This window comes from Schistosoma mansoni (assembly GCF_000237925.1).
Source record: "Schistosoma mansoni, WGS project CABG00000000 data, supercontig 0230, strain Puerto Rico, whole genome shotgun sequence".
In the NCBI taxonomy this organism is placed as follows: domain Eukaryota; kingdom Metazoa; phylum Platyhelminthes; class Trematoda; order Strigeidida; family Schistosomatidae; genus Schistosoma; species Schistosoma mansoni.
This window is the reverse complement of record NW_017386096.1, coordinates 1,326-13,412: the sequence shown is the minus strand read 5'-3', so window position 1 is coordinate 13,412 and position 12,087 is coordinate 1,326. Positions and strand designations below refer to the sequence as shown.

At 36.7% G+C, this 12,087-nt stretch overlaps 1 protein-coding gene across 1 annotated transcript; it reads left to right on the top strand.

The window, feature by feature from the left end:
- Positions 1 to 11,298: 11,298 nt before the first annotated feature.
- Positions 11,299 to 11,884, top strand: Smp_187110 (hypothetical protein; the record flags this gene model as incomplete). Its single annotated transcript, XM_018791432.1, has 1 exon — positions 11,299 to 11,884. The coding sequence occupies one exon, from the start codon at positions 11,299 to 11,301 to the stop codon at positions 11,707 to 11,709; it is 411 nt and encodes a 136-aa protein (XP_018647323.1). The 3' UTR covers positions 11,710 to 11,884.
- Positions 11,885 to 12,087: the final 203 nt, after the last annotated feature.

Sequence of the window (12,087 nt, the reverse complement as noted above, 5' to 3'; positions counted from 1 at the left end):
TTGGCGATCTCGTAGTATCGAAAGAATACCGAGACGTGCCAAAGTTTACTGGTGGAACTGCCGAGTGTAAGCAAGTTCGCTCAAGGTCACAGGCAACGGAAAGAAATGTGTCTTTGGTACACTTAAACAAACAAGTACAGTGAAACAATCACTAATACAATTGGTTATAATAATAATTGTTTCCAATATACCAATCGCGTTCTCGTCATAAAAGTAGGCCACTACAGGGTCATACGTTAATTTCGAAATATTCAGTGAATACATGGCGTAAGCATGTGTTTGTATTGAGAACAGCTGAAAGAGTAAAGGGTTTATCTCAATCGCAAACACAAACTCTCAAATAAAAACAAAATTGTTAAAATCTCAGTCCTAAGACACGCTACAAAAATGTTGAATGAGTCAACAGCTGGACTAAAGTTCCCGAACGAATGTAAAGATGTCATTAACATTCAAATTAAATCGGACTAAAATCTGCCTGCTACTACATGGGATTTTTAACATATTTCAATTTAGGTCATGTGCCGTTTCTGAAGCAGCACCCAAAAAAGAGTAACTGCTATACTAATTCCTACATTTTTTTTGAAATTCATAAAACCGCTTTAACCCTAGGTTTCTTGTTCATTGACAAAGTATCCGGTTATTTGTCAATTGTGAATATATTTACGTTTTGATGAAATTTGCAGGAATTTTTGATGGACTATTAGTTAAATTAGTAGATCCACACATGTCATTAATCATAGGTCACTTAGAAAAAAGTCTATATGTTGTTATCGTTAATATTCATACATGATGTTAAAGTTTACATTCATCTTCGTAAGTTTGATTGGAGTGATCAACCAAAGGAGATAACGAGATTTATTGATATAAATATGTTTCTACTCCCACCAATAATTTTCTTCATCAAATGATTTGTTATTCAAATTGTAATTGATAATTAGTCAGTCAGCTACAAAGTAGGACCAGGCACACATATACATCGGTCCAAGTTTCCATACCTCATTATCACAACAAGATGAACACTGATTTCATAGTAGTTAGTTTAGTGGTGGTAATATATAAAAGAAATATTGTATATAAGGATATAATACAGGAAGTAAGACAGATAATCAATGTCTCAAGAAGTAATCATTACCCGTGACGAAGTATTTTCGAATCGGAATGCAAATAGTTTGCCTAAAATTTTGATCTACCCAGACCAATATAGATATTATATGTTTAAACGTATGTCTGATCCACGAGTTTATCATGAAGTGGGCTACAAAGTCAGAGACATATTTTGAAAAGATACAAGGTATTCGGTGAACTTTATGTTCACTATTAAATTGTGGTGAACCTAGAATACAAACATACGAATTTATGATAAAGTTTATGAAAAACTTATGTCAATAGATAAGAGGCTATTATGCAAATGACTACCTGCACGTAATGCATGTTTACATGTGAGAACTGGTCTAAGATAAATCTATAATATTATGTAGTAAAAGTATTATTACCAAAATAGTTTATATATATACTAGCAATACAATCACGAATAGTCCAGAAGAATATTGTGAGCAGTTGCTGTATTTATGTATGAGCAGGTATGTCAGCTACCCGATCAGTTAACTGTTATTAAGAAAGAGAACATTGAGTGCGATGAGTATTAAATGTATATTTAAAGATAACCAGTATCACATATATATGTACACGAAAAAGCTAACATGATCTAAACATCTTACAGTCAGCACTTAGAGTTGTACAAGCTTAATGAAATCTTTACAAGTATTGGATAGAATTGACCAAAATGGGTTTGTGATTTTGAACCATAATTGATCATATGTTAGCTACAATCGAAATTGCTTATTTGTACTTTTAAATGAATGATGAAAAAAAAGATTTTTCAATAAACGTAAGGTAAGCTTCTAGATATATTTCTGACCAAGTCAAGTTCATTAACACCGGAGCAGTGTTCATTCTCGTCAAGCCTATTGCCTTATTGATCAAACTGCTTATTTGGTCTGGGGGATTCATTTAATTTCAAGATCAAGTCTATAGATATTGTCGATATTTTCAAGCATATAACTCTAGAAACAAAGCCATTTAAGGATTCTTTCAGGACACAGTGTGACCTACTGTAGCCTTGGTAGAGAAAAAGCCTGTCTACATCACCTTACCATTTAGAGGTGATTCAAATAGTCTTTCATTGAAACAAAGGCTTAATTCTGTCTTTCATCAACAAAACGTATTGTTCAGTGAAGGTCATAATCAAAGAAAGAACGAGCTCCATGCTTCATTCAAAACCTAGACGACATGAAAACGATTGTGTCACATCCCACTGCATTTACCAGTTTGTTCTCTCCTTAAACCTATCCTGGTAATATATGCTTATTATCCAGAGTGACTAGGTGTCAAATTGTTTTCACATTATTTTTATCATTACTATCCTTGTCTACTTTTTCCCCCCCCCCACCACCACCACTTATTTCCAGTCTAGTTGACCTTCTACTTTTTATATATATAAATGTTCTTAACAAGTATATTATGTGTGATCAGATTGTTCGAAATGTATTGCACTAATATTGCACTATCACATAGTTCTGATGATAATCTTCGTCTTCTTATTACATTATCGAAACAATCTTATAGTAAGGAATACTACTACTTCTGAAATTATAACGTTATTCTGTATTCATATAAAGGATACATAAATGACACACAATATAATGGGAAATCGAACAGAATTACATACGATGTGATTGAGCAACACTCTCCTCCTGTGTATTTATGGGAGCTGAGAGAGAAGCAACAACATACCTGAATCAAGTATGCTTAAGCAAAGTGTGGAAAACCTATCTACAAAGCAGTTATCGTTTGTGTGTGCATCTACGAAACTCGTAAATTTGACGGTACCCAATTTTAATTGTGTTCCTTTATGTTGTACACAACAACGGGTTAGACTGAATACAGTCACAGTGTGGCGTGTGCTACAGATTCAAGCAGCGAGTCCTGTTTTCAAATATAAGGTGGATATGCTGGAACGAGATTTAACTACCACAGTGTTACAAGCTGCAATGATTAATGGCTAAATGTCAATACACCTCCTATCCTTATTACTGATGATTGGAAGACAGCATCAGATAATCACAGTGAAGGAGGTCAAGAGAATAGAACGAAACCAAACTGATCGGAGAAGTCAAGTGTGCCAACTCAACCTAATCAAGCGTTCCTCAATTTTTATGTCACACCTAAAATAAGTAACAATATATAATGAATAGGATAAGCGATCAGCACACTTACACACACACACATACGATCATTTAAAAACAGTCAGAGTTAATAAGCCAATAAGTGACAAGGTCAAAATATGTGATTTGAGAAGAATGAATAGATTGGTCTGTTGAGAAACTACAACAGTTCACGTGTGCAGCAGGAAATTTGTGTGAGATAATTAATGGGTCATGCATGCTATGTATGTTGACGAACAGGAACAAATGGTGAAAGGTTATGCTTTTTAAACGACAATTTTACAGGCATAAATGGTAATTGTACAAATTGTATTGAATTGATGAAAAGTGCAAATAGTAAGAAAACTAATTACAAAATAAACAGAGGCGTAACCAAAAGTGGTTTCATAAAAAGCAACCTATCCAATGGAATATAGATTATGTTTTATCATCGGAGTACGAGATCGTCTATTTGACATATTTTACTATATTGCATATCGTTTCAATTGGAAGTACTAGGTGAAAGTGATCTACGTCAGGTGTACTATTCAATGAGGAATCACACAGTATCTCAGAATGTTTGGAAAATTTTCTTATTGTTATAACGTATTAATTCGTTAATATATATATATATATACGTCCAATGATACAGAAAATACGTACGAACAGTATTGGGTACTATTCGGTCCTTCCTATCTGCCTAGCCCAGCCCGTTAAGTCCAAAACACAAATAACAGCCTCAGCAATATGAATCATTATTCACAAGCATACTGGGTTATATATACTAACCAAACAGACCCCATATATCAAAAATAGAAAAATAACATTTGTACAGTAATTGGCCAATGTGGCTGTAGCTAGGGTGAAAGTAATCAATAATAATAGTTCCAAGGTCAAAATAAAGGTTATGATAAGAGGAACACGGAAACGATTAGGTCACTTATTTAACAACTATCCAATAGGAATAGGCATATTATATTTGTCCATAAATAGACCTCAGATTTAGGTCACTTATTTAACAACTATCCAATAGGAATAGGCGTATTACATTTGTCCATAAATGGACCTCAGATTTATGATTCATAATTCGCCAGGGGATACAACACTTATTGAAAATATTACATCTCAGATGAAGACGCTGAAGGCTGACATAGATTACAATTCTCTTCATAATAATGAAGGATGAAGAATGAGTTTCTATAGACTATCGTCAATGTGAGGGATATAAGCTTACACAGAGTGTTCACAATAACTGATAGAAATAGTCAGTGAGATCTATCAAGAATCTCCAGAAAACAGAATATTCGAAAATATCTTCCCCTGTGATGATGTTCAGGTTGATTTTCGCTGACTACAACAAAAGTTGAAGCATTATTGATGTTGGAGATAAAGCGGTGTCAACACGAGCTGCACTAATTCCACAACCCTAATCATATGATCTAAAAGTAGTATATTACAGCAGGAAGTATTCTACCGGTGATTTCAGTTTAAACATTCCCTATAAAATTTACATAAATGAAACAGAATAGTCAATACTAGATTTGGAATTTTCGGGAAGGCTGAAAGTGTAAACGTCATTATTAGCTTCCAAAGAAGAATGTGATGCTTTACTTAAAAATTTGATAGCTGCGTGTGCTACCAGTCAGATTGTTTGCCAATATATGAATAGTGGAGATTTGGAATAAAGCACAGAAACACCAAGAGAAGTCGCATATAAATTAACTCGAATTACACGTCTGACGATTGTTTGTCGCATTATTTTTAGCATCATATTTACAGACTAAATCAAAGGTCAATCAATTAATATACAGCTAATTGATTAGCATTCAATTCAATTGTATCGATCGTGTAAATTCAAATGTAAATTGAATGTATTAATAAGCATGCAACAGTCAGAAAAATCAATTGAGTGTTAGATACGCAGGAGACGACTGTTATTTGTCTTCTGCGAATTTCATTGAAAATATTACAATAATGCTGTTCATCATAATCAATGTTACACTTTTGGTTATGCTGACACTGTATAGGACAATGATTGACGAAATTATTCCAAATATCACGACTAATATGTTCTATGCTGCTGATGAAGAGGATGATGATGTTGATGGTTATGATGAACTATATGTGACTGATGAATATAATCCTGATAATGTGGATGTTGTGAATGATGATGTTAATTATAATAATAATTGTATTATTTATGATAATAATTTGTTTAATCTAACTAATCGTTGCAATGCGATTTGATAATAATTCTTATTTTGATTTTCTATCAATTCTCCTTTGATTGGTATAGGATGTTGGTATTCAAAGAAGGAGAATACTAGAATGGAACAATTAAGAAGAATGTGATTTTGATTGTGTACAAATTTGATTTTACATTGTATAATATAATCTTAAAATAATGCACATTTGTGTTTTCATTGTGTTAATCGGTAGATAGTGAATGTGGGCAGCTTAGAGCGTACTAGTTAAAGTCTGACCACTGTGTAAGTTCAGTGAAGTGTACGAGTTGCTCGGTTGTAGCTGTGGTAATTGTACTAATTGATGATTCCTTCGTACGTGATTGCGCTCTGATCACGAATTGCGAATATAATACGTTCATTTGTGCTCACCTAGTTCTGACTTAACTGCGCCTGTAGCTCTTCTAGAGTTACTGCCGGTCCCAAGCCCGAGTAAAGGAGGAGGGTTGGGCATGAGGTTAGCGACCCCATCCCGTAGAAAAGCTAACTCGCTAAAAAACGCTAATCAGAAAAATTGATTCAAACCATTTAAACTCTGCCTTGGGAGTTGAATGAATATTTATGACGTCTCATGATGAAAGCCGAAATTCTTCGGAAGTCACGAGACCGATGCACCTTCTAACAACCAGAGCAACACTCTTTATAGGTACATGGAACGTCCGGACAATGTGGGAGACAGGAAAGACCAGCCAAATAGCAATGGAAATGAGGATACAACTTGGCAGTACTCGGAATCAGCGAAACCCATTGGACACAAACTGGACAACAAAGGCTAGGTACAGGAGAGATGCTGCTGTACTCCGGTTACGAAGGGGAAAACGCTCCACACACTCAGGGAGTTGCTCTAATGCTGTCCAAAGAAGCACGAAATGCACTTGTTGGATGGGAATCTCATGGACCCAGGATAATCAAAGCATCATTCAGAACAAAGAAGCAAAGGATCACAATGAGCGTTATCCAATGTTATGCACCCACCAATGATAGCAACGACGATGATAAACATCAGTTCTATGAAAGGCTTCAATCAATTATAGAGAAGTGCTCACGAAAGGACCTCACCATCCTGATGGGAGATCTAAATGCTAAAGTTGGAGTGGATAACACAGGATATGAAGATGTAATTGAACGACATGGATTAGCAGAAAGAAATGAAAATGGGGAGAGGCTTGCAAACCTATGTGCATTCAACAAATTGGTTATAGGCGGCACAATATTCCCACACAAGCGCATACACAAAGCTACATGGATCTCACCGGACCACACCACAGAGAACCAGATAGATCACATCTGTATCAACAAAAAATTCCGAAGATCAATGGAAGATGTGAGAACCCGGAGAGGAGCTGACATAGCTTCAGATCACCTGGTTGTGGCCAAGATCAGACTGAAGCCTAAGAAACACTGGACAAACAGCACTACAAAGGTTCAATACAGCCCTCCTTCGAGATACTGACAAGCTCCATGAATTCAAGATTACTCTCAACAACAGGTTCCAAGCTCTACAGGATCTACTGAAAGAACAAGAAACTACTTTGGAGGACAACTGGAAAGGGATAAAAGAAGCACTAACTTCAACGTGTCAGGAGGTTCTTGGTCCTAAGAAGCATCATCACAAGGAATGCATCTCTATGGGAACCCTGGACAAAATTCAAGAAAGGAAGAACAAGAAACTAGCAATTAACAACAGCCGAACACGAGCAGAGAAAGTCAAAGCACAAGCAGACTACGCAGAAGCAAACAGGGAAGTGAAGAAAAGCATTAAAGCCGACAAGCAGAAATACATGGGAGAACTAGCAACGGCGGCAGAAAAAGCTGCAAGAGAAGGCAATATGAAACAACTATATGATACAACGAAGAAATTGGCAGGGAGATACAGCAAACCAGAGAGACCAGTCAAGGACAAAGAAGGAAAGACAATCACTGAGATTCAAGAACAGAGGAAAAGATGGGCAGAATACTTCGAGGAACTGCTGAACAGACCAGACCCATTGACCCCACCGAACATCGAAGCAGCCCACACTGACCTTCCAATAGATGTCACTCCACCAACGATCGATGAAGTCAAGATGGCCATCAGACAAATCAAAAGTGGGAAGGCGGCAGGACCTGACAATATACCAGCAGAAGCACTGAAGTCAGACATTGAAATAACTGCAAACATGCTTCACCTTCTATTCAAGAAGATTTGGGAAGAGGAACAAGTGCCAACGGACTGGAAAGAAGGATATCTCATCAAGATACCAAAGAAAGGAGATCTGAGCCAATGTGAGAACTACAGAGGTATCAGTTTGTTATCAGTACCAGGAAAAGCTTTCAACAGAGTGCTGCTGAATCGGATGAAAGACGCAGTAGACGCCGAACTTAGGGATCATCAGGCTGGACTCCGTAAGGATCGGTCGTGCACAGACCAGATTGCGACACTACGGATCATCGTTGAACAATCAGTTGAGTGGAACTCATCACTATACGTCAACTTTATTGACTATGAGAAGGCGTTTGACAGCGTGGATAGGAGAACATTATGGAAACTTCTTCAACACTATGGAGTTCCTGAAAAGATTGTCAACATTATCCAAAACTCATACGACGGACTACAGTGCAAAGTCATGCATGGAGGACAGCTGCATTTCCAGTAAGGACCGGAGTCAGACAAGGCTGTCTACCCTCCCCATTTCTCTTCCTTCTGGTGATTGACTGGATTATGAAGACTTCGACATCTGACGGGAAATACGGAATACAATGGACTTCTCAGAATCAATTAGATGATTTGGACTTCGCAGATGACCTAGCCCTCCTCTCTCATACACACGAACAAATGCAGATGAAGACAGCAAATGTAGCAGCAGCCTCCGCATCCATAGGCCTCCACATTCACAAAGGAAAAAGCAAGATTCTCAAATGCAACACGGAGAACAACCCAATCACACTTGATGGCGAAACTCTGGAAGAGGTGGAGACATTCAAGTACCTGGGAAGCATCGTTGATAAACAAGGAGGATCGGATGCAGATGTAAAGGCGAGGATTGGCAAAGAAAGGGCAGCATTTCTACAATTGAAGAACATATGGAACTCAAAACAACTGTCAACCAATTTCAAGGTCAGAATCTTTAATACGAAAGCCACGTGAATCTTTATTTTTATCAGATAGATTAATTGGCAAAACTCTGTGGTCTGTCCAATATACTTTCTTATAACAAGGTACCGACATCGTATTCTTAATTGTATTGTTAATAGCCTTCACGCTGGAACTTGATAATTAGGTATGGGTTTCTAATGTTACACGGAAAGATATCGGATGAATATCTCAAATAATAATAATAATATATTCTGAAAATAATATTTACAGAATTCACACCAGTTTACTGGCATGATCAGATTGTTATAAAAATCAACATTTAATGTAGAGAACAAACATGAATTATAAGAAAGTTTTATGTTTGCTGGTTTAGTAATTGATAATTAGTTTAAATATATGGCATATGTCACGGCAAGCCAATGCAACACCAGGGAACTTGTCATTTTTTATTAAGTGGATAGCCTGATGATTGATCAACATTGTTCTGTAAGGTTATTTCCAGTGCCAGAGCGAGTTATTATTAATTATCTACAACTAGAGAAAGTAAGATTAAAGCAAAGAGCACGGAACAACAAAACAATGATAGCAAGTAAGAGGTTAAACATTTAAAGTTCCTATAATCTCACTTGTGGAGTAAGATACACTTGCAGGCGCTAGAGCATTTAATGCATTTTCAGAGGAGCAAAAAGCATTAATTGAGCGAACAAACAATGGGAGAGAGTTTAACATACGGATAGTTTGGGGTAGATTATTCCAGAGCATAGAAAACTCACAGGTAAAGTAATTCATGTAGAGAGAAGATCTAGAATATGTTTGTTTCGCTAAAGACAAGGAGTTACGAATGTCGTAATGTGGGGCTTTAGCATATTGAATCTCCTGACTGGATGTGAAGGAGAGTTTGTTAAGTATTTTGAAAAAGAAGATAAGGTTAAGTTTGAGTCTCCTCATCCATAAAGGGTCAAGCCCTAGTTTACTACACCTCGAATTATATGTCAACACACTATCAGTTCCAAGAGTACGAAATATAAATCGTCTCTGTACTGATTCCAGTCTTAATTTATCCTTTATGCGCGTGCTAATAAGGAGAAACGCGCAGTATTCGAGGAGTGGTCGAACACAGACTTTGTACATTAGAGTACGAGATTCGTTGTTATGAAGGTTTCGAGTTATGAAACCTATAAGGCGTTGAGACTTGGACGTTTGTTTCATTATCTGTTCAGTAAACGACAAGTCGTCAGAGTACCTAAGTCCTAGATCTACTACTGAGTGTAACCTAGATAACATTTCACCATTTATGGTAAGATCGAGGTTGAGTGATGTATCACCGAAGCATAATCAACCACATTTAGCTGTATTGAGCTCCAGTTGCCATTTCGAGCACCACTGTGCTACCTTGTTAAGCTCCGTGCTGATACAATTTTGAATATTGCTCAGCTCATGTGGAGAAAATGAGTACACCACCTTAAGATCGTCTGCATACAAAAGGGACTTACCCACACTAAAACACTCACAAATATCATTAATGAAAACTAAAAAGAGCAAAGGATCTAAGACACAACCCTGAATTACCCACTTCTAACAGGGACTGAGTTCAACAATGAAGAGTTGATTTTAACTATTTGATGTCGATCGCTGAGGAAGGAATCAAACCAGGCTAGTAACGGGTTTTGGACCCCATAAGATGCGAGTTTATGGATTCTTTGCCATTTGCAAAATTACCACTGAAAAGGTCTGCTATAGTTTTTGGGTCATATATAAAACTATTATTATGCAGGATGCATGGTATATCAACATTTTGAGTTGATTTAGCACGTTTATTGTAAATGTGGATTAGGTTTTGCACTTTTGAGCTAGTACGTAGTGCTAATAGCTCTTCATTGATGGCTTTTAACCTATGTTTCTCTTTAATTTGGTTAAAAATTATTGTTATTTGTGTGACTGCCGTGAAGTCGTTAGATTTAAAATAACGTTTCTTTAGGCGTCTTAGTTTATTACGATATTTAGCTGGTATATATAATTCGTGATGTTTACTAATCCTGTAAGTCTCAATTGGTGCACAGGAGTCTAGACAAGAGTTAACAATCAAATAGAATATGTTGATGGCATCTGTCAGACTATTACATGAGAAGAATTCATCCCAGTCTGAGAGTTTGATCAGTGAGCGCAAGAGGTCCCAGTCTGCATGCTTATAGTCTCTATAATTGCAGGTTCTTTGAATTGGTCGGTTGTAGGAGGGATAGATGGGGAGAGCACAAGCTACTATCCTATGATCACTGCTTTCAAACTCGTTGTATACTTGTACAGATAGGGGAATGATATCTCTACTAAATATTAGATCAAGTGTATTATCACCCCTTGTTGGGGTACGAACCCACTGTGACCAGCAGTACAGATTAAGGATTGATAAAAATTCATCATTGCTAGACTGACAGCTACCGGTACTCCAGTTAATCCCAGGATAATTGAAATCACCAGTGATAATCTTAGTGCTGAAGTTTAGAGTAGATGCGTGTGTAAATGCATTGATTGTACGATCATTCAAATTATCAGTAATATCAGGAGCTCTATATATACAACCTAGGAGTAGACTATGGTTTAGGGTATTGATTGATGCCCAGATGGATTCTGGTAAACTATTCAAGATACTATCTTCAACTTTGTTAGTTATTAAGGTATCCTAAGCAAATATAAGACAACCGCCTCCTCGCTTAGTTTCTCTGTCACAGCGATAGAGTCGATAGTTTTGGATATTTAATTCGAGTTTCTTACAGTTTTAATGGCAACTTTGTCAGGTATATTATATATAATCACATTATTTCGAGAGATTATTCGCTTGGTGACTTCACTAGCTATCAAGTCAATAACGGATTCTACTTTGATCCTGTCTTCGAATTCAGAAGTAACTATATCCTTGGACAACAGTAGTCGAAGGGGTGACAGTGTCTTTAGTTCTAATTTAAGATCATCATGCTTTAATAAAGAGCCCGCAAGTGACTCCACTTTAGAACGCATATCACTTAATTGCTTAAAGACAGAGGCTAATTCGCTCTTAATAAGATCGATACCATCTGTTCGTGAATTAGAACTCATTATTACGTTAGACATGGAGTCATCCAGCAACATGTGTGGAATAAGTCCACTCCCACTATTATCTGGTGCAACAGGAGTTGCAGAGCATGGGGTATAGGTAAGACCAGAGTTGTTAATATCTGAAGAAATAGGACCTTTTCAAGCTCGTTTTTGTGTCAGTCAAACCATTTTTCTTCAAGGGTTAACTGAATGTTATTATTGATTTTTAAACTGTGGTTTAACGATATATAAGGACTTTGTAATAAATACCGTGTGATCGTAACGCAAACTTCAAACGTACCGCAATAGTTCCTTAGCTTTATGAAGTGAAGATACAGACATATCTTCAAGATAACGATAACTGAACTCATTTGATACTAGATGAGTGATAATGACAGTGTTTATGCATATCTGATGCAAGACCATCTATGAGTACACATGAAAACTATTTGTTTAAACTTCAGTCTCTCTATACTTAGTAGTAACCATTTTTAAA